Below are 27759 nucleotides of genomic sequence, written 5' to 3'. Positions count from 1 at the left end.
CCGCCCAGGACAGCCCATTGGGCAGCCCCGGCCCCGCCCCGCCCCGCCCCTCCCTGCCCTCGGTGCACACCCCCTACCACTGCCCCGCCCGCCCGGGTCTTCCGGAGGAGCCAGGAGCTTAGTTAACCCTGGCCTGGACCAATGAGGAAGCGCAAGGGCTGCTGCCATCTGGTGAGAAACGCCGGGAACCGCGGCAGCAGCTAGAAATTCTTCTCAGCAAAATATTGTCTGTAAAGTACAGTAGGTTAGAGCAGGGGTTCTCAGACTATAATGTGCATGTAATCACCTGGCCATCATGTTAAATGCACTTTCTGATTCAGTGGGTCCGCGCTGGACTCTGAGAGTCGGCATTTCTAACCAGCTCCCAAGTGATGGTCACGCTGCTGTTCCGTGCAGTAGCCATGGAGGGGTTTTTTGGTAGAGGGAGGGAGAGGGTATTTTGTTTTCATGGCTTTGTTAAATTACAAATCAGAGTTTTATAATTAATGAAAAACGTTAAATTATGGTACTTCCTTCTAAATATCCTGCCTGGGTATATTCTTGCTTTTGAAGAACAAAGATAGCTTTGATTAATTTCCTTCATTCTCCGTTTCTTCTATGTTCCTGCAATATCCTTTCCGCCCAACCTCCTTTTTCATCCCATCTCCCATTAATTCCACAACTAGGCCTACCCTATAGAAGAGAAATACTAACATCTCAATCAGCATGATTTGGACGTCAGTTAAAAATATACACGCACCCTCAAATCAATTGAATTAATAGATGTCTCAGTGATTCCCGACCTACTTTTCCAAAGTATTAGTTGTCTCACTACTTGCCTTGAGGCCTTCCACGCTGCAGCCAAAGTCACTTTATGTTTTTTTCCTCCCACCGTGTCTTTGCCCTCGCTGTTCTTTCCACCTGTAAAACCCTTCCTTCCATCTCTGCATTGAAGCTTGAGCTTTGTCTGTTCCACGCTTATGGCACAAATTATTTCAACATATAGTCAGCATGTATCAAGCACCTATCAGAAATTGTAGTAAGTGTTGGAGATGCATGAATGATGCTTCCATTTGTAAACATTACGTTTTTCCCTGTTAAGGCAAGGACCATCTCTGACTCATCCTTGCATGGTTCCACAACTCCCAGTATTATACAGGGCTCATGTCCCCTTACATGAATGAATGAACAAATGAACCTATGAATACACCTCAGGAGTAATAAGCATGGACACCCTGTCCAGCATCAGTGATCTCTGTCAACACCCCAGCTACTGTCTTCTGTCTACCCCTAGGACTGAGGCATTAATTTCCTTCCTTTCATTCTCAGACTTTTTAACTGAGAATTTGATTCTCCTCACTTTCTGGCTGCCAGCAAGATTCTTTATTCCATATATCCCAACACCATGCCTTTCCTTCTCTTCTCCTCCGTTTGATTCAAAAAATGAAAAGACATTTACAGTTGCACCAAATTTTAGGAGCAACACACAATGCCCTCAAGGAATGTTAGCTTCTTTCTCTTCATTAAGTCAAGGAGAGGTTCATGACTGTCTCTCTAAAGTAGTTCTGCAACGATGGACACCAGCAACTACCCACATTGAAAACAGTGATTGCATCTCTCCTCCACCTCCTTTTTTTTAAAGATTGGCATCTGAGCTAACAACTGTTGCCAATCTTCTTTTTTTTTTTTTTTGCTTTTTCTCCCCAAGTCCCCTAGTACATAGTTGTATATTTTAGTTGTGGGTCCTTCTAGTTGTGGCATGTGGGACGCCACTCCAGCGTGGCCTTGTGAGCAGTGCCATGTCCGCACCCAGGATCGAACCAGTGAAACCCTGGGCCACTGAAGCGGAGCATGTGAACTTAACCACTCAGGCACCAGGCCAGCCCCTCCACCTCCTTTTTTAAAAACTCACTTAGCCCTGTCCAACAGGAGGTCAGAAAAATCATAAACAATGAATTTTGATGGGGCAGAGCAAGAAAAGATAGAATTAAATGAATTATATGAAATCACATTTCATATATGAAAGACACTTAAATTAATCACATATAAAACCATATATAGGAACTGCAAAGCACTATAGAAATTTAAATGTACTGACTGAACTCAGGACGCCTTGAACCAATTCTGTACTAAAAGTTGCAGAGTTTGCAAACAGCCAGTTCTGCTCTTCAAATGACTTATCAGGGGCCAGTCTGGTGGCGTAGTGGTTAAGTTCAGTGCACTCTGCTTTGGCCCTCCCACCCCTACCCATATTGACAGGTTCGGATCCCAGGCTCAGACCTACACCACTGGTCAAGCCATACTGTAGTGGCAACCCACATACAAAGTGGAGGAAGGTTGGCACAGATGTCAGCTCAGGGCCAATCTTCCTCACCAAAAAAACCAAAAACAAATGACTTATCAAAGGCATCATAGGGTGATGGTTAAAGCAAGGACTCTGGAGTTACAGCATAGGTAGAAAGGACCTGTGCTTAGGATGTCCTCAATGAATGCTAGCTGTCTTCATTCTTCAAAGATACCTGGCCAAGAGGCAGAGGGATGTGACCTGAACGTGCATGCTTGCCCCAAGGCAGCAGTAAATTGGAGAAATCACCACCACCCAGGATACAATTTCATTATTGCAAAATCAAAGCCTGATTTGTCAAAGCATGGGTGAGTGACACTATTGCTCTGGGCAGACCCATTAATCAAGTTCACAAAAAATGATGCCACAACTAGAATGCTGGCTTATTATTTTATAGGGAAATTATCTTCAGAAAGGACCAACCATTTACATCCTTTAATCACTGCATTCTTTCCCAGGATGCAAACTACCTATCTGGTTGTTTAATGAGCCCAGAATCAGAAGAAGAGTTGTTAATTAACAATATATCATTCTAGCGTTTAATGGCATCAGGCTAAGATAAGTCTCCCCAATGTCTGATTTAATCTATAAATTCAATGCAATCCCAATCAAAATACCAGAATTGGCAAGCAAATTCTAAAGTTTAAACAGGAATGCAAAGGATCCAGGATAGCCAAAACAATTTTGGAAAAAAAGAGAACAAAGTTACATTACTTAATTTTGACAGTTATTATAACAATTTTACAGTTATTATAAAGCTACAGTAATGAACAAAGAGTGTAAAATAGGAGTAAAGATAGACATAAATATCCTAAAGATTGATGGAACAGGCTAGAGAACCCAGAAACAGACTCTTCTATATAGTCAATTTTCAATGAAGGTGTCAAGAAAATTCAGTGTGGGGTCTGGCCCCATGGTGGAGTGGTTAAGTTCACACACTTGGCTTTGATGGCCCAGGGTTTCGCCAGTTGGACTCCTGGGCTTGGACATGGCACCACTCATCAAGCCATGCTGAAGCAGCATCCCACATGCCACAACTAGAAGGACCCACAACTAAAAAGTATATATATAACTATGTACTGGGGGGCTTTAGGGAGAAAAAGGAAAAATAAAATGTTTAAAAAAAAAAAGGAAATTCAGTGGGGAAAGGATAGTCTTTTCAACAAATGGTGCTATATTAATTAGATATTCACTTGCAAAAAAAATGAAACTTGACTTTTACTTCACACTATATGCAATAATTAACTCAAAATGGACCATAGACCTAAAGATAAGAACTAAAACTCTAAAACTTCCAGAGGAAAACATTGGAGAAAATCTTTAGTGTGAGGGGCTGGTCTATGCATTATATGATATTTAGCTGCATCCCATTTACTATATTTTAACATAGTAAAATGTTAATTATAGCATGAAATTTGACTCCTACCTCACACCATACAGAAAAATCAATTCCAGGGGCATTGTAATTCTATGTAGGAAAGGTAAGACAATAAAGTTGTCTAAGAGTCAGGAGACCTGGAGTTAAGACAGCTGTTCAGTAGCTTAGCTGTGACATCTCTTTTCATTTGTCAAAATAAGAGAATGGACAAGGTGATTTCTAAATTCCTTTATGGGTCTTAAATTCACATATCAAAAAATGCATATTCATTCTTTTCCATGCAGTCTAAAAACGTTTCCTAAGGAAATTATAAAACAAGTTTGTAAAAATACATACTAATTGCAAAATTGGCTACAGCCTATATGTCATCAGAGACTAAATAAATAATGGTACCTCCATGCTATGGAATGCTAGGGAGTCATTAAAAAGAAGGAGGTAGGTCTTTATATTTTGGTATACAAAGGTGTCCAGGATAAATTGCTATATCCTTTTTTTAAAAGCAGATTACAGAATAGTAAAAGGTATAAATAATAAGATTCCTTTTATGTAAAAAAATTTAATAAATATTTCTTGATCACCTATTATAATAGGTCAAGAATATATAATACTAGGTCAATAATTATAATAATACAAGAAGTCACTGGGTTGGACACTGGGGGAAACGGTGAATAAAACAGACATTTTAGTTTAGAAAGACAAAAAATAAAATGAATACACATGACTATTGATGCCATGAAGAAAACAAGAGTTTGACAGTGACAGTAGAGGATCCTGTTTTAATCAGGGTGGTCCAAGAAGGCCTCTCCGAAATGGTGGCATTTAATCAGAAACCTGAATCATGTGAGAGAACAATCTGTGCAAAGAATGGGTGCTGAGGGTGTTGGAAGGGTCGGTGAAGCAGAGGGAACAGCAACTGCCAAGGCCTTGAGCTCCGAAAGAACAAATGGTGCTTGAGGAACAACAACTTGAGCAGCACCCGTGCAGCTGGAGAGCAGGAGAGGGGCGCAGACAAGCCAGGGGCCGTGTGCGCCATGCTGAGAACTCCGGCCTTATTGTGTGGAGGGAAGGCCCTGGAAGGTCTGAGCAAGGCAGGGCCCTCAGGTACTGTCAGAAAGGCTAGGTATAGAGTGGAGTGCGCAGAAGCAAGAATGGAAGCAGGGAGGCCTGCCCGGAGCATCCCGGTGAGGCGTGTGAGGCCAAGGGAGTCCCCGGTGGCCGCTGTCCGTGCACAAACGTGGCCTTGCACGAAAATCAAGTCTGGAAGAAAACGCGCCCAAGTGCTGCGGAAACCGGAGTCGTCTTCCCGGCGTCGCTCGAACGAGTGGTTCGCAAAGACGGCGCCTCCCGCTCAGTCCTGACCCAGGCGCCGGGGAGCCGCACGCCGGCGGGTGGCAGCAGCTCCTCGCGGGGGCGCCCGCGCAGCCGCCGCCGGCCCGCCGTGCCCGCCCCCCGCCGGAAGTGCTCTCCCGAGCGCCGCGCCGCGGGAAGATGGCGCAGGAGGCCGGCGACATGGAAGATGGGCAGCTTTCCGACTCGGATTCCGACATGACGGTCGCACCGAGCGACAGGCCGCTGCAGGTGCCGGTGAGTGGGGAGGGCGCGCGGAGCCCGGGCCGCGGGAGGCGGCGGCGGGGAGGGCGAGGCGCGCGGGCGGCGCGGGCGGGGGCAGCGGCGGCGGGGAGGCAGCCGGGCCGGCGTTCGCGGCGAGGGGGGACTCGCGGGCCTCGCGGCCTCCCGGAGCCCGGCGTGCGGCCGCCTCCTCTCCGCTTCGCATGCGCCGCCGTTCGTTTTCTGAACCTGAGTCCCCCCTCCATCGGGCCGAGTTGTCCCGGAAGGGCATCTGTTGCCGAAAATACAGAAACTGGGAACGTCGCCCCGAAACGGCCCATGGCGCTCATTTTCGCTCAGAGCAGAGAGGGAGACTGAGGACCAGGAATGAAGTTCATCACTTGCTCAGGGGCCTGGTCTGCCATATTCCCATCGAACCTAGCTTCGTCACGCGCTAAGGTGGCACTAGGTTTTGTATTAGCATCCCAGTTTTCTGAATGGGAATTTGTCTTGACTGCGGTACTCGGTAGCAAGCTCTTTTAGAGGGCTTTGGTGCCGGGCTGCCCGCCTTCGAATTCTGGCGCCGCCACTCTGTGACCTGTGGCAGGTTATTTAGCCTCGTGGCCCAGGTGTACAGTAGGAATGATAATAGTACGCCACTGATAGCGCGGTTGTGAGGACTCACTGGAGCATACAGCACACGGTAATGCCTGGCAAACGTTAGCTGCCATTATTATTTGAGGATAGGAAGACTGTCTTCTTATTGACTTAAGTCAGCCCACCCCCATTCCTAGCACATAATAGGATCTCAATAAATCCTTGGTTTAGTGTTTAATACAAAAAACAAAGGTGATCCCTTTTAGATATAAATGTCTTAGGAAATTGGTACCAAGATGTTTTGTGTTTCGGTCTCTTTCAGGCTGTTTTACTTAGATTGTCCCATGACTTGGTAAACTTAATGCCATGGACTCTCCAGTTTTACAAGTAATATTTCAGGGATTCTAAGAGGAGTGTAATCACAAAACCAAGTGAAGTTGATGTGTCCAAATGCAAGACAGGGGTCTTTGGAAAGAAAGAAAACAAATTGTTTTAACTGCTAGTAACAGTTATTGTGTATGTCATTTTCAAACATTCTGACAATAACAAAAAGATTTGAAATCTTCTAAAAGTGAGAATTAAGAGCTTCGGTAATTTTTTAAAAGGAGGTCTTAGAATTAAGTACTGCATTTAGCTATAGAAATAAGAATTTGTGGCTTTATTTGTGATGCGGCTGGACTTTGAGAGTATTATGCTAAGCGAAATAAGTCAAATTCAAATGCCATATGGTCTTGCTCGAATGTGGAAGATAAACACACACAGATACGGAGAAAAGATTGGTAATTACCACAGGGTAAGGGGATGGGAGAGAGTGAAAGGGTTAAAAGAGTACAAAGGTAGAATGACAGATGAAACTAGACTTTTGGTGGTGAACACAATGCAGTCGATATAGAATCCATAATATGATGTACATCTGAAATTCACACAGTGTTATAAACCAATGTGACCTCAATAAGATAATTTAAAAAAAAAGAATTTGTGGCTTTAATATTGGCAAATTCCATGTGGAACTTTAGAAAAAGTAGAGACTAGATTGGTTTCAGAGATGTCTTTGAAGATCAGTTCTGTTTCAGAAAGGTCCAGCTGAATCCCTAAGTAATTTTTTTTAAATAGCAGTTGGTAGGTGGAGTTAATGTGTTTTGCGGAGTTGACTGTATTTCCTTTCACTTGCAGAAAGTGCTAGATAGGGACAGTGCAGCAAGGCCCTTCCAGGATCCTGCCGCGGCATGTGCACCAGTATCACATTACCGGACTGTTAAAAGCGTGGATTCGAGTGAAGAGAGTTTTTCCGATTCAGATGATGATAGCTCTCTTTGGAAACGCAAGCGACAGAAATGTTTTAACCCTCCTCCCAAACCAGAGCCTTTTCAGTTTGGCCAGAGCAGCCAGAAACCCCCTGTTGCCGGAGGAAAGAAGGTTAACAACATATGGGGTGCTGTGCTGCAAGAACAGAATCAAGATGCGGTGGCCACTGAACTTGGGATCTTGGGAATGGAGGGCACTATTGACAAAAGCAGGCAATCTGAGACCTACAATTATTTGCTTGCTAAGAAACTGAAGAGGGAATCTCAAGAACACACAAAAGAATTAGACAAAGAGCTAGATGAATATATGCATGGTGGCAAAAAAACGGGATCAAAGGAAGAGGAAAATGGGCAAGGTCATCTCAAACGGAAACGACCTGTCAAAGACAGACTAGGGGACAGAGTAGAAATGAACTATAAAGGCCGGTATGAGATCACAGAGGATGATTCTCAAGAGAAAGTGGCTGATGAAATTTCTTTCAGGTGAGCATTTAAATTTGTCCTACAGATGAGCATTTAACCAACTATCTTCTGTTTATCGGAAATGAAATAGATTCCAGATACATTAATGATGATCCTTTTTGAGATTTTTTAATTGAAGGAACAAACTCTGGGCTTACTTGGTTATGTGAATATATTTGGATTTTCTAACATTTGGACAGGCCTGATAGAATAATTTTTGGAGACTTTTATAAACTTTTAAGCAGCTCTTTCCATTTAGTGCTATAGAGCTCTTTAGATACAAACATCTTTTTAATCATGTGTTTTTTTAAGTTTTCAAATACTCATGACTTTTTTTTTTACAGCTTAATTGAGGCAAATTGTACATATGATAAAATTTACTCTTTTCAAGTGTTGATTTTTTTTAGTAAATTTATCAGTTGTACAACCATTACCATAAACCACTTTTTAAACATTTCTGTAACCCCAGTAAGATTCCTCTTACCCATAAGCCCATTTAAAGTTAATCCTGTTCCCGTCCCCAGATAACTGGTAATCTACTTTGTTAGTATAAATTTTCATTTTCTGGACGTTTCGTATTAATGGAATCTTAGAGTGTGTGGTCTCTTGTGCCTGGCTTCCTTCACTTAGTGTAATGTTTTTGAGACTGGTTCATGTTGTAGCAGGAATCAACTATTTACTTATGTGTGCACGCACACATATACACACATCCATATTGAATTGCTATTCCACCATTTGGCTATAGTGAATAATGCTATTACAAACTTTCACATGCAGGTCTTTGGACATGTATTTTAATTTCTCTTGGGTAGCTACCTGGGAGTAGAATTACTTGATATCTTGTAAATTTATATTTCATGTATTTTTAACAAGTTCAAATTTTAACTTCGTTAGCTCTAAATGACTGATGAATACTGACACAAATTTGAAAACAGATATGGTTCAAGAGTAATATAGCTGGTAGGAAAACAAGTATTTACTTTCCAGGCAAGCCTGTCAACACTAGTACTGGCTTTTTGAAATACCGAGTGAGTTTGGAATTGAGTGCCGAATAAGAACTTAGAGATTTTGTAAACCAAAGCCTTCACTTTACAGATAAGGAAACTGAGGCCCAATAGTTAGGTGGCTTGCCCAAGGTCACAAACTTAAGTGTCAGGCCTGGAACCAAACTCTGGTCCCTTTGTTCCTGGTCTAGTGCTCTTTCCACAGTAATGTACTGCCTCCTCTTGAGGAGAAACAGGAAGCCGGGTCTCGTTAGGGAACGGGTAGGACTTCAGCAATATTGGTCCTCTTCATCTCTGTGGAGTGTGGGCTCCAACGTTAGAAGTGTTACTTAGGCTCCCTGTATTTTTACCTCTCGATGATGAAATGAAAATAATCGTACCTGCATCATAAGGTTGTTGAGAGAATTAACTGAGATGATGTATATAGAGTTCTTAGGATTGTGCATATCCCATAATAAGCTGTCAGTAGGTATTAGCTATATCCTTTGTTCTGAGGCAGGGAACCTGTGAGGGAAAGATTCTATCCATTTGTTTGTTTGTTTTTAAAGATTGACACCTGAGCTAACATCTCTTGCCAGTCTTCTTTTTTTTTTCTTCTTCTTCTTCTCCCCAAAGTCCCCCAGTACATAGTTGTATATTCAGGTTGTAGGTCCTCCTGGCTCTGCTGTGTGGGACACCACCTCAGCGTGACCTGATGAGTGGTGCCACGTCCACTCCCAGGATCTGAACCAGCGAAACCCTGGGCCACCAAAGCAGAGTGTACAAACCTAACCACTCAGCCGTGGGGCCGGCCCCCATATTCTGTTCATTTGAAAGCTCCCAGACATCTCTGGAGTTAGGAGAGCTAACTTTTAGTCATAATAATTGAAAGCAGAGTGTATGTTTGTTATTTGTTTTGACAGGAGAGGACTGGTTTTATGTGCTTTTGCTTTTAGCCTTGCATTCCCCTTGCTGTATGTGCACATTTATTTTGAAATCCACCATAATCCAGGAAGGGAAAATGAAGAGGCCAGTTACGGGACTGGAGGTGGTTACTGTCTCCTTGAGTGATCCAAGATAGGAATGTTTCTATGTCAGTGATTCCAAGGTTAAATATTGAAGATTTCGAAAAGCAAATGTTAAAATAGGATTTTAATTCTTGTTGGGGACTAACCTAGAGACTAAGGTAGATTTCTTCAACTTTATACAACAATTAAAGAGGTTAATATTACTTTATTTCTTCCTTATTAGGTTGCAGGAACCAAAGAAAGATCTAATAGCCCGAGTGGTGAGGATAATTGGGAATAAAAAGGCAATTGAACTTCTCATGGAAACTGCTGAAGTTGAACAAAATGGTGGCCTTTTTATAATGGTAAGTCTAACTGCTTCATTGTTTCTGGTTTTGTGTTGTGTTTCATGTGTTTTTTGTTTTTTTTTTTTTGAGGAAGATTAGCCCTGAGTTAACATCTGCTGCCAATCCTCTTTTTGCTGAGGAAGACTGGCCATGAGCTAACATCCTTGCCCATCTTCCTCTACTTTATATGTGGGATGCCTGCCACAGCATGGCTTGACAAGCGGTGCGTAGGTCCACGCTCAGGATCCAGACCAGTGAACCCTGGGCTGCCGAAGCAGAACACCTGAACTTAACTGCTGCACCACCGGGCCAGCCACTTATGTGATTTTTTACAGAATAAACCTCTCTGATCATTGGATCTCTTATGTATCGTAACATATTTCGGTGTGTTTAAGATGTTTAAAAACTTCTTTAATAATGAAGACTGAATTTAAAAATGCAGTATAATTGGTTTTTGCAATTAATCCTTTCCTTACAAAAAACGTACATAAATTGTAGCCTGTTAATCTGCAGTCAACAACACATCTCTTATAGGATTTATTAAGAGTAAGGGCTAAAATTTTAAGAGTCCAGGGGGAACCTCGAAGCTCAGATTTGAGAATATGGGTTTTGGAATTTGGGGTGCCTTGTTTTGAATTATGGGTCTGCAACTTATTAGGTGTGAGATTTGGCTAAATTATTTGGCTTCTCAGAGCCTCAGTCTCCCAACTGTAAAATGGGCATTAATCTTATGTCATAAGGATCAGAGATGATGCACATAAAGTGCTTCTCACAATGCCCAGCGCTTAGTGATGGTGAACAGAGTGGTGTTGCTTTTGATTTATTCATGCATTCTTGACATTTGGTTCTTGGGGGGGGGGGGGGCGGGAATCTTATTCTTGTTATGTATAGAGCACAGGTAGATACACAGTGTATCTGTGAGTATTAAATTTCATGGGTGGTGGGGGGGGAGTAGGAGAAAAATTGTCTGAAAAGGCTCCTGGGGTAGGGGAAGCACTAATGAAAAAACAAGGTTGAGAACCCTTTGCTGGCTGAGTGGCAGGAAGAGCAGTCTTGGCTCGGGCTGGCTCTCAGGCAGTGGCAATGGATCCCACAGAGTGGTTTTGCAGGTCTCATTTAACTCAGTTTCCCCACACAGTGAGGATGACGTTTGAGTGGCTTCCTTCTTATTTGCTCCTCCTGAATCTGAATGGTCACATCACAAGAGAATAAATCAGTATTATGCTGTGGACATGGAGAGAAAAGAAACCAGTTAGAATTGAGACCATTGGCTGAGGAAACAGCCTATGAACGTAGATTACAGAAGTCAAAAGAGAAGTTAGCAACAAAACGATTATAATAATCGTGAATGTACGGGCACCCTTGTTTGTGTCACTGTTGAGGTACTTTGATTTTTGTTTAGCTCAGCATAAAGTTATGGATTCATCAATGTTTTAATACTGTAGTAATTAAACTTGATATTCCAGAGAGCTAATGAAGATCTGCTGAATGTTAACTATGTGCCAGGCACTGCTCTAGACAGAAGCTTATGTTGTAGTTGGGGGTGGGAGGAAGACAGTCTCTAAAGAATAAATATAGGGGCTGGCCCAGTGGCTTAGTGGTTAAGTTCATACATTCTGCTTTGGTGGCCCAGGGTTCACGGGTTCAGATCCCAGGCGTGGACCTACACACCACTCATCAAGTCATAGTCTGTTGGTGTTCTGCATATAAAAAATAGAGGAAGATTAGCACAGAGGTTAGCTCAGGGCCAATCTTCCTCACCAAACAAAAAAGAATAAATATAATATCTTCAAGTATGTTAGAAAGTGATAAATGCTCTGGGAAAAGAAGTAAATCAAATGGAGATATAGAGAGGAGGGGAGAGGAAGACATTGCAGATAAACTGCAGTGGTCAGGGTAGACTTTATCATCTCCTTGGGCACTTCTCTGTTTAAAAAATGCTCTGGCCATTCATGGGAAGAGTCTATACAGGATAATTTCTCTGTTCCTTTTTGTAGAATGGTAGTCGAAGAAGAACACCGGGTGGAGTTTTTCTGAATCTCCTGAAAAACACTCCTAGTATCAGCGAGGAACAAATTAAGGTAAAAATGATAATGTCCTTAACTTTTAAGATCCTTCGTAATTTGACTTCTACTCAGCTTCCAGCTTCATTTTCTATTAATCTGTCACCTGCTCTGCTTTAAATTGACTAATTTTGTCATTGTCTCATTTCAAGTAAAACTTGTGCCTTTTGTAAAGCTCTGCCTCCTCTTTTTCTTCCTGTTCAGAGCCAAGATAAGATTTCTTTTATGGCAGTTTTTCCTAGTCTCTTAGCATGTAGTTATTTTTTAATCTTCCTACAACTTTTTATTAATGAAGAATTTCAAACATGCAGAAGAGATGAAAGAATAATAGGACGAATACCCATATATCCTCCACCTACATTCAGGGGTTGTTAATATTTTGACATTCCTGTTTTACCTGTACAATTTTTTTCCATACCATTTGGAAATAAGTTGCAAACATCATGATACTCAGCCTTAGTTACTTCAACACGCATCTCCCAATAATAAGGACAATATCCTACACGGCCACACCTCAGAGAAATAAAAACAATTTCACAGTATCATCCAGTATCTTGACCTTATTCCAATTTCTTGAATTGTCCCGAGAATGTATTTTATTTCTTTTTTCTCCCCCAAACCAGGATCCTATCTAGATTTCCACATTCCATTTGTTATATCTCTTTTGATCTTTTTAATCCCACATTTTCCTTTATGATTTAGACCTTTTCAAGAGTCTAAGATGGTTATCTTATAGAAGGTACCACATTGTGGTGTCTACTCAAGAATTTATTTCATTCACTTCTCTATCTCTGATATTTCTTATAAACTGGAAGCTAGGCTTATCAGTATTCTTAATCATTTTTGTGTTACTAGGATTTCTTGTATGGGAACTTTTCAACAGTGTGGGTCTTTCTCAACTCAATATTTGATATGTTTTAATTTTTTAATTAAGAAACATTTGCATTTAGCAGATATGATCGAGATAGAGAGCCAGCTTCTTGCATAGGAAAGAGCTGGTGCACGTGCAGCACAGCTGCTCTGTGTGAAGCTTTTGTATTCTCTTTAGAATAACAGTGGGCGGTAAAGGTGATAGGACCGTGTTTGAGCTGTACTGACTATAATGCTAATGATGACAGGTCAATAAAGCCATTTCTCTTGAGCTGATGCTCCATGTAATCATATTCTGCTCAATGTTGTTTCTTTTCTGACTATGCACTTCCAGTCATTTTTTTTTTAATCTGTTATTGAAATTCCTACAGGAAATGTAACTGTTCTTGCGCATTTGAAGTGTCTAGTTCATAACTGCTTTTATTCCTCATTGGAACAATTATTTTGATAACACAAATCTGTAACAATATAAATTTCCATAGGAACACAACTGTTGAGTGGTAGAACAGAACTTATACCTTAACATTCCTCCTCCCCTCCAAAGTAAACCCTGACAAAAAGTGTATATTAAGAAGAACATTCTTTGTTGGTTTTTGTTTGATAGCAAAATGTCACTCTTTTCAGAGAAATAACATGATGTGATGAAAAGAATTCTAATTCTCTAAGATTCAAAATCTGAGTTTAATCTTATTTTTGCCGTTTAGTGATTATATAACTGTGAGCAGATCACTTACTCTCCCTCAGCCTCAATTTTCTCATAAAGTGGAGGTTTTAATATGTGCCCTGCCTATTTAATAGAGCTATAAAAAGATTAAATAAAGTAGTATCTAGAAAAGCTTTTTGTAATTAACTAAGCCTTGGAGAAATAATTTCGAGAAGCAGGAGAGAAGGAAATAACATTTAGTCACTGTGTGCCTGGCACTAGGCCAAATATTTATATGACTTAATGTTTACCACAGTCTATCAAAGTGTGTGTTAGCCTGTTATGCCAGTGAAGAGAAATAAAAATGATATGCTTGGGATTACGTGGAACACTGACTTCAAACCCCTGTTTTCATTGAATCACATGTCTTGAAATTCAGCTCTCCTAATTCATTGTGGAGAATGGGATTTTGATGTTTGTAGGGGTTTTTTTTATGTTAGTCTACCAGAAACATTGCAGTGTAACAAACATTTGAAATATCTAATAATAGGGGGAAGTTGACTTATGGGACATTTTTTGTTGTTGTTGTTGTTGTTTAGAATTTTTTTTCTTTTTTTAAGATTTTAATTTTTTCCTTTTTCTCCCCAAAGCCCCCCGGTACATAGTTGCATATTCTTGGTTGTGGGTCCTTCTAGTTGTGGCATGTGGGACGCTGCCTCAGCGTGGTTTGATGAGCAGTGCCATGTCCGCGCCCAGGATTCGAACCAAGGAAACACTGGGCCGCCTGCAGCGGAGCACGTGAACTTAACCACTCGGCCACGGGGCCAGCCCCTATAGGGACATTTTTTAACGGACTATCCTGTAGCCCCCATTTTTGTGAAATAATTTTAAGAAAATGCAGTTAACACTGAATTTTTTTAAAAGACAAAGTACAAATTTATAAAGGAAAAGAGGCATGAGACAATAGATTGGTGTGTAAAACACTAAAATGTTGCCAATGATTTGGTCTGTTGTGAGAGGTTATAAATGTTTTGGCTTTAAAGATTTTTCTCTGTGTTTCCAAATTTTCTGCATGTGCGTAGATTGAGTACCTTTACTGTTAGAGGAAAAAACCTGAAGGCAAATAGGATTTTATTATAGGTAATTTTATATGCCATCCAAATGGTGATGTTATAGGTATTCTTTTCATTGCTATATCACTAGCAATCACAGTCTGTAAAACTTGAAAGCCAGAACTGAACTGAGTGGGCTTGTTTTCCTTTTTTTCATTTGATTTTGTTTTGGTATTATGACTTGGGAATTATTTAAGTTTTGTTTTAGAAAATACAAAGTTTATGAATAGAAAAAGTTAATTTGCTGTTTTATGATTTGTGACTCTGCTCTGATTTTTTTCATTTTGTGGTTACCATGAGCTTCGTATGAAAGATGTCATAGATGAGATAGTCCTTTTTCTGATAACCTCTTATCTCCATTAGTTTATGCGGGTTCCATCCTTTTCCTCTCCCCGTCTATTTTTTGTGTTCACAAATTCTTTTTTGTGTTGTGAGTTTGTGACCAAATTCAAGTGGTTGTAGTTATTTTTGATGCTTTCTTTCCCTTTATCCTTTATGTTATGATTGTTTATTTACCTATTCTGATAGAGAGCTGCAATTTTCTGATTCTGTGTATCTCCATTCTCAAAGCTTTGTATACCTTTGCCTTTTCATTTCAGGTAGGAGGGCTCCTGTCAACATTTCTTGTAAAGCAGGTCTTGTGGTGATGAACTCCCTTAGCTTTTGTTTGTCTGGGAAAGCTTTTATTTCTCCATCATATTTGAAGGGTAATTTCATTGGATAGAGTATTCTTGGCTGATAGTTTTTATCTTTCAGTATTTTTTTTTTTTTTTTGAGGAAGATTAGCCCTGAGCTAACTCCTGCCAGTCCTCCTCTTTTTGCTGAGGAAGCCTGGCCCTGAGCTAACATCGTGCCCATTTTCCTCTACTTTGTATGTGGGATGCCTACCACAGCATGGCGTGCCAAGCGGTGCCATATCCGCACCCGGGATCTGAACCGGCGAATCCCAAGAAGCGGAACGTGCAAACTTAACCGCTGCGCCACCAGGCCAGCCCCAGTCTTTCAGTATTTTGAATTTATCATTCCACTCTCTCCTAGCCCATAGGGTTTCTGCTAAGAAATCCCCTGAATGCCTGATGGGGGTTCCTTTGTAGGTTATTTTCTTCTCTTTTGCTGGTCTTAGTATTATTTCTTTTGTCATTGACTTTTGACAGTTTGTTTTTTTTTTTTTTTTTAAAGATTTTATTTTTTCCTTTTTCTCCCCAAAGCCCCCCAGTACATAGTTGTATATTCTTCGTTGTGGGTCCTTCTAGTTGTGGCATATGGGATGCTGCCTCAGCGTGGTTTGATGAGCAGTGCCATGTCCGCGCCCAGGATTCGAACCAACGAAACACTGGGCCGCCTGCAGCAGAGCGCGCGAACTTAACCACTCGGCCACGGGGCCAGCCCCGACTTTTGACAGTTTTAATAGTATATGCCTTGGAGGTCTTTTTGCATTGATGTAATCAGGAGTTCTATTAGCTTCAGGTACTTGCATGTCCAATTCCGTCCCCAGGTTTGGGAAGTCCTTAGTTATTATTTCTTTAAATAGGCTTTCTGCTCCTTTCTCCATCTCTTCTCCTTCTGGGGTACCTATATTGCTTATCTTACTTTTCCTAATTGAGTTGGATTTTCTTGGAGAATTTTTTCGTTTTTTTAAAATCTTAATTCTCTCTTCCACCGGAATCATTTCTAAGTCTCTGTCTTTGAGCTCACTAATTCTCTCCTCCATATGGTCTGCTCAGTTTTTAATGCTTTCTACATTATTTTTCATCTCATTAATTGTATTCTTCATCTCCAGAATTTCTGTTTGGTTTTTTTTAGAGTTTCAGTCTCTTTGGTGATGAAATCGTTCTCTTCATTAATTTTATTCCTGAGCTCATTGAACTGTCTTTCTGAGTTTCCTTATAACTCACTGAGTTTCTTTATGACAGCTATTTTGAATTCTCTGTCAGTTAGATTGTAATCTTCTGTGACTTGAAGTTTAGTTTCTGGAGAGTTATCATTCTCTTTCTGGTCTGTGTTACTGTAGTTCTCGTGGTGTTTGATGAGCTGATGCTCTGCTGGCACATTTGTGTTAGTAACCACCTTTCTTATTTTGGTACAGCTTTGGTTACTTTGGTTCTGAGCTGCTTCTAGTTGTATTTGAGAGCTTATACTTTACACCCTCCACTGCCTTTGCTAGAGGTGTCATCATTGCCCTCCTTGTGTCGCTTGTGCCTCTGAGGTTGCTGGTGCCTTGCTGCTTACAACATTACTGCAGTTTCAGGTGTCACCGCTGGGGTCACTAGGCTGCAGGCACTTCTGATGCTTCTGGGGTTGCCTGGGTCTTGTGTTCCTCCACTGGTTCTCTGCAGGTTTTCCATGGGCTAGGATGCTGCTGCTCCCAGGTTGTCTAGGGGTGCTGGTTGCACCACTGCCAGGGTTGCTGGGTTCACTGGTGTTGCTGTCACTGCTGGTGGCCCAGGGACCCAGGGATTTGTATGCAGCCCCAGCTGCTGGTGGAGCTAGTGTCGGGGGTGCCACCACTGGGGGTTGCGTCACCAGTTATACTGTGGTTCCTGAAGCCTCTGGTTGCAGGTTCTCCCTGCCACCACCTGTGGGGAGCAGGGGCTAGGCAGAGAGAGGTTGTTGTTGCTGCTCACTCAGCAGCCTCTGGTCTCTGGCATTAGCCAGTGTGTTTTGAAAACTCAGCTCAGGACACCCTTCGCCAGCCAGGAAAAGCCAAGTTTTGTATACTGTCCCACTTTTGGAAAGACCTGGCCACTGCCAGGGGAGGGCGAGGAGGTGCACACACTGGATCCACTGGGAGATGGGCAGGGAGCAAGCTGTACCCCTTTTTTATGCCCGCACAGTGACTGCTCACAGATGTGTGGGCTGGATCCACTGGGAGACCAGGTGGGAAGCAAGCTGCATCGGTTTTTTTCTGCTCCTACCAAGTCCCCTTGTAGTGGCATGAGCTGCAGCAACCTCTAGTAGGTGCACCCATCAGTGTGAGGATCCACCCTCTGAATGGCTGCTGCCAGGGAAGGGGTAGGGGACTACTCCCCTAGGTCCACTGCCTCCCCAGGGGCCAGTCCACCCACCTCTGGATGTATAGATGCGTGGATCTCTTATGTGCCCTGTTGTGCTGTGTAGGGTGTCTCTTTTTTTTTTTTTGAGGAAGATTAGCCCTGGATTAACTACTGCCAATCCTCCTCTTTTTGCTGAGGAAGACTGGCTCTGAGCTAACAACCCTGCCTATCTTCCTCTACTTTATACGTGGAATGCCTACCACAGCATGGCTTTTGCCAGGTGGTGCCGTGTCCACACCTGGGATCCGAACTGGTGAACCCCGGGCCACCGAGAAGCGGAACGTGCGCACTTAACCACTGTGCCACTGGGCTGACCCCAGGAATCCTTTGTTGGTCAATTAGTGTCCAGTCGGTTGTAACTTAGAGGGGGGAGACAGAGGGAACAACTCACTCTGCCATGATCCTGACATCACTCAATTTGCTATATTTTTAAAAAGCTCAGCTATCAAGATCTTCCTCTGCAGGTAGTTTATAGTTCAGTTTTTTTAACTTGTAGAGTTCATTGTACATAGATGTGGATGGGGCGAAAGAATTGCTCTCAGATTATCTGTTGTCTGCTTTTGTTGTTGCTACATTAACAACATGCTACAACATTTCTTTGGGCCTTTCCCCAGTTTGTTCTGTTTAACCCACGGGAGTAACGTTCCTTTTTAATGAGGCTTGCCGTATTTGGAAGGAAAGGGGAAACTTCATAATTTTGCTTAGTGTTGTCAAGCATTGTACTTCATAGGATTGTTTTTATCAAGATGCTAGGATGTACGTCCACATAAAATGAAAATGCTGCTGTCTACTTACAGCTTCTTTTTATCTTTCCACTCAAAGGTAAGTAGGCTCTTGAAACACTTGTGAATTATTATACTTTTGTGAAGGCAACATAATAGGGTTTAAGAGTATGGATTTGGAGAAATCATAAATGAGTTTAGACTTTATACCCTCTCATGTTAGCTCTGTAATCTTGTGCCCTCCTTTCCTCATCTGAAAACAAGGGTAGTATACTTACCTCGTAAGGTTCTTGTGAGAATGAAAAGAGTTAACGTGTGTGTCAAGTTCTTAGCATAATCCCTGGCACAGAAAAGTGCTCGTTCAGTAGATGGTAGCCAGCCTCATTTTCCTCTGAATTCACCTTTTTTGTCCTTCCTGCACTTTATTCTCACATATGTGCCCTCCTCCTCCGCTCCCAGCCCCTCCTTATTTCTGTAGCAAATACTTTTATTCCTCTTCTTCACCAAAAAAATCTGAAGCTTTGCCTTATTCCCGTAATTTCAGGGGTCCTTACTGCTTCCTCTGCTAATTCTGTGTGCTGCGTATAACTATTTAGCATGAATTTTAGAAGGAGAGGGCCCCTTTTATCTCACCATCCTTCACAGTGCTGTTTATAAACAAGAAGAGAGGTGCACATTAAGAATATAATAGGCACTGGCTTAATTCAGCTTTTAAGAGTCCCTTCCCAGAAGAGAATAGGGTGTCAAGAGGCCGACCCAGTGGCACAGAGGTTAAGTGCACACATTCCGCTTTGGGGGCCCGGGGTTCGCTGGTTCAGATCCCGGGTGTGGACATGGCACCACTTGGCAAGCCATGCTGTGGTAGGCATCCCACAAATAAAATAGAGGAAGATGGGGGCTGGCCCCGTGGCCGAGTGGTTAAGTTCGCACGCTCCGCTGCAGGTGGCCCAGTGTTTCATTGGTTCGAATCCTGGGCGCGGACATGGCACTGCTCATCAAACCACGCTGAGGCAGCATCCCACATGCCACAACTAGAAGGACCCACAACGAAGAATATACAACTATGTACTGGGGGGCTTTGGGGAGAAAAAGGGAAAAAATAAAAATCTTTAAAAAAAAAAAAATAGCGGAAGATGGGCACGGCTGTTAGCTCAGGGCTAATCTTCCTTAAAAAAAAAAGAAAAGAAAAGAGAGAGAATAGGATGTCGGAAGTGTGTCCTGCCTATACTAGCTTCTCTTTTAAACCTTTGAACCTTCTCTGTCGTAGCAGAGTCATTTAGCCTTCTCTTTAGATCCCTGACCTACTCTTTTGTACCCTCGGAAACTATATTTATCTGCTCTGTCAGGGTCCCAGATGTTATTTTATGTTTTTCCATTTAATAGTTCAATGCAAATGTATTTTCTACTTGAACAGTTCTCATTTGCTGGCGGTTTTGCCTCTCACGGGACGTTTGGCCTTGTCTGGAGATGTTTTTGACTTTCACAGTTTGGGGGTGAGGTTGGTATGTGCTAGTGGGTAGAGACCAGGTGCCCTCCAGTGCACGCAGCAGACGGCCGCCACAGAGAACTACAGAGCTTGGAATTTCAGTAGTGCCAAGGTTGAGAAACCCTATATTAGAAGAATCTCTTACTTTCATGCTTTAAAATCCCATTTCAGGCATTCTGGAATGTGTTGCAGTGCTGGCTATATTATTTTTATGCCTTGTGATAAAAGTTTTTGACAAAGATTTACATTCTCACACATTAATGACAGTAATGTTTTTTAAGGGGTGGAATTTTCTTGCATTGTGTAGATTACGTGATCATGCTCAGTCACAATTCAGGCATGGCTCAGGTTCTCAGCACGGGCAATCACGTATGATTGTGGTGACATTTCAAAGTTAGTATATCTTTATTCCAAAGACTTCTGTTTTTTAATGATAGATTATATTTTATTTAAATCCTAAACAACATGATTTTCCTACTGTATCTTTCCATTTAGAAAATTTTAACTACAGAGTGGTAGAATAAGCATGGGCCCTAGACCTAACACTATGGTGAATTTGAATCATAGCTTCATCCTCTGCTTGCAGTGGGGACTTATTTAATGTCTTGGACTCTGTCTCTAATTATGAGTCTAACAATAATATTTACTTTGTTTTTGTGAGAAGTGGAATTTAAAGAAACAAACTTATAACTTCTAATAAATGATAGTTCTTATTTACCCAAGTTATTCCTTTATTGTAGGACATTTTCTACATTGAAAATCAAAAAGAATATGAAAATAAAAAAGCTGCTAGGAAGAGGAGAACACAGGTGTTGGGGAAAAAGATGAAACAAGCCATTAAAAGTCTAAATTTTCAAGAAGAAGATGATACATCACGAGAAACTTTCGCAAGTGACACAAATGAGGCCCTGGCCTCTCTTGATGAATCGCAGGAAGGACATGGAGAGACAAAGTTGGATGCGGAGGAAGCCATTGAAGTTGATCATTCTCATGATTTGGATATCTTTTAGTACATTTTGAGAAATGTCTTTCTAAAATAACATTGTAATAAACCATTTCTACTGAGGTTGCTTCATTTTACTTTGCACTGATCAACATAAAAATCTGAAAAGAACCATTTTCTTGTTTTAAATAAAATCGAATATGTTGGGAGGTGAATGCGATTGGTAGAAACATGTAAAAATGTCTTATGTCTGAGAAAATACTGAAAAGTATACAGTGGAGGATTTAGTTTCTCATTCTGTTGCATGTGCTAATAATTACTAGTTGATAATCAGTTTAGTCCAGGTCATTATAACATGCCATTTAAAAGTTTGTTTTCTTTTTCTGATTTGTCTTTGCAGTGAGTTATGATCGGTTTCAAAACATTCCATTAAAAGATCGTAAGAAGACATAGATCGTTCAGCTATTACAAGTGTATTCAAATTTACGTTTTCTGTGCTCTAAGCACTTTTAGGCAATTTTAAAATAGGTTTATACCGATGGCTTTTCCCACTTATGTCCAGAAGTAAATAAACATCAGAAGTTTTTCAAAGAAGTATTGATTCTTAACTTTAACTTTGTTTTGACTTCTTAATTAACTTGGTCATATACTAAATTCTGAATGTGATCCATACCTGTGTAATTACCATGGACATTTAAAAAATTCCCAGTGGCAGCCTGCCTAAGCCTGTTTTACCTTATGTTAAGGAAGTTAGATATTAAAAATGTCACATCTGCATGAAGTTTGAAGTTATGCATTTTTATTGAAGGAAATAAGTAGTTTACTTACGATGTTCCAAGAGTTGACTATAGTTTATAAAAAAGATTAAGAAAAAATATGTAGGAAGCAATTATAGGCTGTTCTTTGCCGACGGTGTACTTGAAATCTTCCATAGTCCCTAAAGTGGTCATTGAAGTGGGATCTGAGGATCTAAGTGGGAAAAGAAAAGGAAAATGGTTATCGGTTGCTTTTTATTCATAAAAGACTACAAAAATAAAATTAGAATTTTGGCAGTCCTTAATGAGTTTCAAGTGATTTTATCTTTTAATCTCAAATATTCTTTCATAAAAATTGCTATAACCAAGGAAAAAAATATTTTAAATAGCTAACTGAATATTGTTCCTCATTATTTATGAGAAGTGATTTTAAAGTTATAGTACATTCGAAAAATAATCAACATGTAGTACTATAAATGCCACGTATTCATGTAAATACTGCTTGTTTTTCTAGTGAAAATATTGGGTTTTGAAGGGTATTAATGCCTGAGGCTACTTTATTTTCGTTAAATGAATTGCACCATCCCCCACCTTCCTGGTTCATTTTGATCAATAGTGCTTCCTTAACATTTGGAAACCACACAGATTTCTGGTTCATACTGCATCCTAATGTTGTGTATAGAAACTGACACTTCAATTTTTAAAGTTCTTTAAAATTTTGTCTATTGGGGCCGGCCCAATGGCGCAGCGGTTAAGTTCGCACCTTCTGCTTCTCGGCAGCCTGGGGTTCGCCCGTTCGGATCCTGGGTGCGGACATGGCACCGCTTGGCAAAAAGCCATGCTGTGGTAGGCATCCTACGTATAAAGTAGAGGAAGATGGGAATGGATGTTAGCTCAGGGCCAGTCTTTTTCAGCAAAAAAAAGGAGGATTGGCAGTAGTTAGCCCAAGGCTGATCTTCCTCGAAAACGAGTTAATTAATTAAAAAGAATTTTGTCTATTAAAATTATTCTGCTCTAAACCTTTCTGGCTGTCCAGATCTAGGAATGCCTATCCAAACTTGTGTTCAGTTAATAGTCTCACCAAACCAGTACATCTTGCAGTAATTCCTGCTCAGCCTAACATTATCCTACTTGTTGGCTAGTAGGATTGACAACAAAAACACTCCACCTCTCTGTCCTTAAATAGTTCAGGTGCTCATCCTCACTCATAATCTTGCCTTATTAAAATGAATTTTTGTAATCTGAAATCACCTGCAATATGACTCAAATCTTAGGGGATAAAGTGGGTTGAATTGGTTTGGGTTTAAGCAAATTTGATTTACACTTTTTTTTTTTTAAAGATTGGCACCTAAGCCAACATCTGTTGCCAATCTTTTTCTTTTTTCCTTCTCCCCAAAGCCCGCAGTACATAGTTGTATATTCTAGTTGTAGGTCCTTCTGGCTCTGCTATGAGAGATGCTGCCTCAGCATGGCTTGATGAGCAGTGCTAGGCCTGCACCCAGGATCTGAACTGCTGAAACCCTGGGCCACCAAAGTGGAGCATACAAACCCAACCACTCAGCCACAGGGCCGGCCCCTGATTTACACTCTTAAAGTGTGTGTCTAAATAATAAGTGGCGAAGCATAAATGGGACATATATCAACCATACGGAGTATTTAGAGGGAAATCAGCTAAGGGCAAATTCAGGATCTTAATATGAAGTGATTATTTGTGAATAATTGTTTAGTCCTCTACATTTTCTGCTATGTCAAGACTGCAAGCATCCTCACCTTTTAATTGTTCATGATAAGGATGTGTTAAGAAGGGGTAAAAAGAAAAAAAACACTGAAAATAGCTCTAAGCTCTGCACTCTTGAAATCAAAATGCTAATGTAACTGCAATGGGTTGCTATGAAGTTAGCAAAACATTGTTACATCTGAGGCAGCAATGTCGTCATCATTAGACTAGTGAGTGAAGTTCTAGATGAGAATTCCTGTGACTACTGGCAGTGATGGCTTCAGGAAAAGACACTTGTCCTGTCTTACCTAAACTTGTCAACAACTGTTCTGATGAAAATTCATATAAGCCTGCTACTAAGTGAGGACTTAAGGGTTCTGGGTTTTGGGGGTCTTTTTTTGCAATCCAGGTGCTACACTGATGAGGACAATTTTGTGCTTCCCCTTGGCATCTATATAGCAAACTTTATGTTCCAGAGGGAAACAATGTATGTGCAGGGAAGGCAAGTTTGACCTGAGTGTAGAGCATGTACTAAATTCAGAAGCTAAAATAAATTACTGGTTTTTTTGACTGGCTAGAGATTCCTTTAGGCAGTGGGTAGGCCTGAGGCAGATCATGGTGCGCTGCCTTCTCCCTTAAAATCAGATTGAAATGAACATCAGGGTCAAATTGTAAAGGACAGTATGCAGTTGGCTGTCCAGGCATCAAGTCCAGACTCTTGATCTTGGTGATACTTGGGGATTTAGTGGGTTGATTATCGTTAAGTGAGCCTCAAACCATGGCACAGCACTGTCCAGCTGTGGCGGTCCAGACCTCATGGACACAGCACAACTGCCTGCATTCCCTAGAGGATGCTAAAATTATTCTATTTAACTCACAAGATACCCTTCTTGCTTTCTTAATCTTCAGGTATAGTGAGGTTCATTTGCCACGGTTTTCATTTAAGCAAAGGCTGATCCCGGGACGTTACGTTATGCCTTGGAAAGAAAACATGAAATTCAGGAATGTGAATCTGAAGGTATTTTCCTATAAACATCCATAATAAAAAGCCTACACTATTTAATATATCTATGAATAGACATATATAACTGTACAAAAGCTATTTTTAATTTTTTCCAGCTTTATTGAGGAATAATAGACAAATATTGTATATATTTAAAGTGTACAATGTGATAATGTGATATACATTGTGGAATAATTACCAAGATCAAGATAATTAACATATTCATCACCTCACATGGTTAACTTTCTTTTTTTGTGGTGAGAATGCTTAAGATCTGCTCTCAGCAACTTTCAAGTATCTATTACCATATTATTAACTATAGTCACCATGCTGAACATTAGATCCTCAGAGCTTATTCTTCTTATGACTGAAAGTTTGTACCCTTTGACTTGTATCTCTCCATGTCCCCTCCCCCCAGGGCCTGGCAGCCACCATTCTATTCTCTGACAAAAACCTATTTGATGCGCTTTCACATAAACTTGCAAGCAAAAGTCAAATAGCAATACCTATTCAAATAACCCAGTTATGAACTTAAAATAGATGTAGACCGAAAGATTTCAGGACCATATGTCTACCTTTTCCTCTACATAATGCTAACTCATAGTTGTTAAGAAGCTCATCAGAAGTAGGTGCCATGAATAGTAAAGCTACAGTACAGTAGGCCAGCCCCAGTGGCCTAGTGGTTAAATCAGTGCATTCCACTTTGATGGCCTGGGTTTAGTTCCCAGGTGCAGACCTATACCACTTGTCTGTTAGTGGCCATGCTGTGGCGGCGGCTCATACAAAAAGAGGAAGATTAGCAGTGAATGTTAGTTCAGGGTGAATCTTCCTCAGCCAAAAAAACCCCAAAAACCTACAGCATTTTTAAAGTTGTATTGCACATTCAGCCTGAGAGCTATGGGACCACTTTGCTAGATTTACAGATGAGACTGGTTGCCCATTCAGTTAGTAGTTTCAAAACATTATCCAAATTCAGATTGACCATTCACTTGTGAAAAGGTAAGTTGTTTCTCTAAAGGAGAATAGAATATAATGTAATAATCAGACTACAAGAGAAGATTTCAAGTTAGAATTCCTAGAAAGAAATGTGTTTAATTTGCAAATTTATAATGGATAAGCAATTAATGTTGAATAAGAATATACTTTGCCAAGACAGATGATATTACAAAATATGAATATTATATGTAAAATAAATCACAAAAATATGGCATAATTATTTTCTTATAAAATACACATATGTGATGTAATAAATGAAGCTGCCATTTTCCCTGAGATGATTATTTTATATGTATTTTTATCTGATATTTTGAAAACAAAGATAAAACCAAGGAAATCAAGACTTAGCTAACGGACTTAAATATCAAATTTATATAGTTGTTAAGACTTTCTATAATCTTAATATTGGGCTGTATTTCATGTAATGTAGTGGCTTATCAAGTCATTTTCAAAGTCCTAAATAGCTTTAGCACGGTGACAATATTATACTGACTTTATCTTTTTCGTTTACTAGAACTATAGGGTGTAAACTTTGAGTTGAAGTCAATAATGAAAAACTGTTTTGAATGCATCACAACGTCTCTTTTATTCTTGACCTTATTCTTTAGAGTTATAATTCAGCATAATTTTTTCATAAGCTATTTCACTTTTGCAATTTAGTTGACAATGTTCCTAACAATTTTTAAAATATAAATAGTAGGCTGGCCCTGTGGCGTAGTGTTTAAGTTCGTCATGCTCCGCTTTGGTGGCCCCAGTTTGCAGGTTCAGATCCTGGGCATGGACCTACACAACTTGTCAGTCATGCTGTGGCAGCAACCCACATGTAAAATAGAGGAAAGATTGGCACAGACATTAGCTCATGGCTAACCTTCCTCAAGTAAAAAAAGAGGAAGACTGGCAACAGATGTTAGCTCAGGGCTAATCTTCCTCAGCAAAAATAAATAAAATATAATCAGTGACTGGTATATGGAACATTTTACCTTACAGAGAAAAAGTGAAAATTAAATGAGAATTAAATGGAGTGGATGTACACTGAGTAAATGCTAACTATGCTTTCCTTCCTTCTATTTATTCTCACCATTTTTCCTGAAGGAGATGACAGACCACTTAACAAGATAAAAAGGAGAACACAGCATAGAAGAGATGGGGCTGCGCCCCAAGACCAGGCCAGAATGTTATTCAGCCCTATTGAACAGTCAGAAGTGAATGTGTACTGAAGGCAGTAACCTCAAGTAGCTGTTGTTTATCCAGCAGCAGCTGCAGCAGCAGCATACTTTATATCTATTTAATACCTAGTAGTTGGCAAAAGGTTTTTCATTCACATATAATGTTTTATTCAACACTCAAAGAATCCTTTGATAATTCCCATTTTATATTTGAGAAAACTCAGTCTCTTGGTGGGCAGGGGTGGGGGAGTAAATGACCTGTACAAGGTCACGTAAGTTGTGAAGCTAACGTTCTATGATCTGGCTCCAAGTTCATCTTCATAGTCTGCGGTGCACACCGCCGCGCCTCCTGGCGGTCGGAAGACTCCGGCGAGAGAGCGTGGCTTTAAAAAAGGGATGTTGCTCTGTCCACTAGACCTTCCTTCTCGACAGGGACAGTTAGAAAACTACTGGCCAACTTCCATCTTAATCTAATAAAGTGATGTCTGGTGTGATATTCAGCAGACTTTTTTTTTTTCTCTTAGCATGCGGAGGCGTGTGGGATCTATGCTGGCCCTTTAGAAGACTCTTTGTTTTTGAATCACAGCGAAAGGCTTTGCCATGGGGAAGACCGTAAAGTTGTCTTGAAGAAAGGCCCACCAGAAGCAAAAGTTGCAGACATGCCTTTGCACTCTCCTCTCTCCAGATACCAAAGCACGGTGATTTCCCACGGCTACCGGAGGCGACTGGTCTGAGGGAGGAAGAATAAAGTAATGAAGTGCTTCAATCTGTCTCTTTCTCTCTACCCTCCCAGAGATGTTTAAGTCCATTGTACATTTGTATTTCACCGACAGGTTCAATTTGTTTAAAAGCTATAAGTCAGTTGCATGCGTTGTACATTATAAAAACTTTAGACAGGAAAGAGGCTCCGAGAATATGTGAGATAAAGTGGGGGAGCAAGGAAAACTGTCTCACTGAAATTAATGTTACACCAAATAGTTAAGAAGCAGACTGATCGAGTCCTGTGTCTAACCTTACCACACTCCTCTACCTTTCTCTCCTCCTCACTGCATCTTTATTATTCATTGCCTCCAAAACTCGGCGTCAGATGAGCCAAACTGAAATAGCATTGCAGGATGTAGAATTATTTTTGCTACTTTTCTGACTGCCCCAACACCCGTTTTTCTGCCCCACTCCACTAACACACATACCCCTAAAGCTCTGGACACTGGTAACTAATCAACATGCTAATTAGAAGTGTTTGGCAGGCCACTCTATGATACATCATACAATTTTAGCTGA

General features: G+C 40.8%; 2 protein-coding genes across 2 annotated transcripts; both read left to right on the top strand.

Moving 5' to 3' along the window:
* The first annotated feature begins 4837 nt into the window (after window positions 1-4837).
* Window positions 4838-21901, top strand: PHAX (phosphorylated adaptor for RNA export). The gene is made up of 5 exons (XM_070569362.1): window positions 4838-5285; window positions 7020-7633; window positions 9847-9967; window positions 11947-12030; window positions 20639-21901. Exons 1-5 carry the CDS (start codon window positions 5190-5192, stop codon window positions 20906-20908), a joined length of 1185 nt encoding a protein of 394 aa, XP_070425463.1. The 5' UTR covers window positions 4838-5189; the 3' UTR covers window positions 20909-21901.
* Window positions 21902-23458: 1557 nt separating this feature from the next.
* Window positions 23459-27269, top strand: SPMIP10 (sperm microtubule inner protein 10). Its single transcript, XM_008529962.2, has 3 exons — window positions 23459-23673; window positions 24223-24331; window positions 27003-27269. Exons 1-3 carry the CDS (start codon window positions 23588-23590, stop codon window positions 27210-27212), a joined length of 405 nt encoding a protein of 134 aa, XP_008528184.1. The 5' UTR covers window positions 23459-23587; the 3' UTR covers window positions 27213-27269.
* The last annotated feature ends 490 nt before the right edge of the window (window positions 27270-27759 follow it).

The sequence above is a fragment of the Equus przewalskii genome, chromosome 13 (genome assembly GCF_037783145.1).
Source record: "Equus przewalskii isolate Varuska chromosome 13, EquPr2, whole genome shotgun sequence".
Taxonomy (NCBI): domain Eukaryota; kingdom Metazoa; phylum Chordata; class Mammalia; order Perissodactyla; family Equidae; genus Equus; species Equus przewalskii.
This window is presented reverse-complemented; position numbering and strand designations above follow the sequence as displayed.

Excerpts from the sequence above, each read along its gene's own strand:
- PHAX (XM_070569362.1), top strand. The coding sequence starts at position 5,190 with ATGGCGCAGGAGGCCGGCGACATGGAAGATGGGCAGCTTTCCGACTCG. Across the intron at positions 5,286-7,019 it reads ACAGGCCGCTGCAGGTGCCG|AAAGTGCTAGATAGGGACAG; the intron begins GTGAGTGGGGAG and ends TTTCACTTGCAG. Across the intron at positions 9,968-11,946 it reads ATGGTGGCCTTTTTATAATG|AATGGTAGTCGAAGAAGAAC; the intron begins GTAAGTCTAACT and ends TCCTTTTTGTAG.
- SPMIP10 (XM_008529962.2), top strand. The coding sequence starts at position 23,588 with ATGGCTTCAGGAAAAGACACTTGTCCTGTCTTACCTAAACTTGTCAAC. Across the intron at positions 23,674-24,222 it reads TCATATAAGCCTGCTACTAA|GTATAGTGAGGTTCATTTGC; the intron begins GTGAGGACTTAA and ends CTTAATCTTCAG. Across the intron at positions 24,332-27,002 it reads TCAGGAATGTGAATCTGAAG|CATGCGGAGGCGTGTGGGAT; the intron begins GTATTTTCCTAT and ends TTTTTCTCTTAG.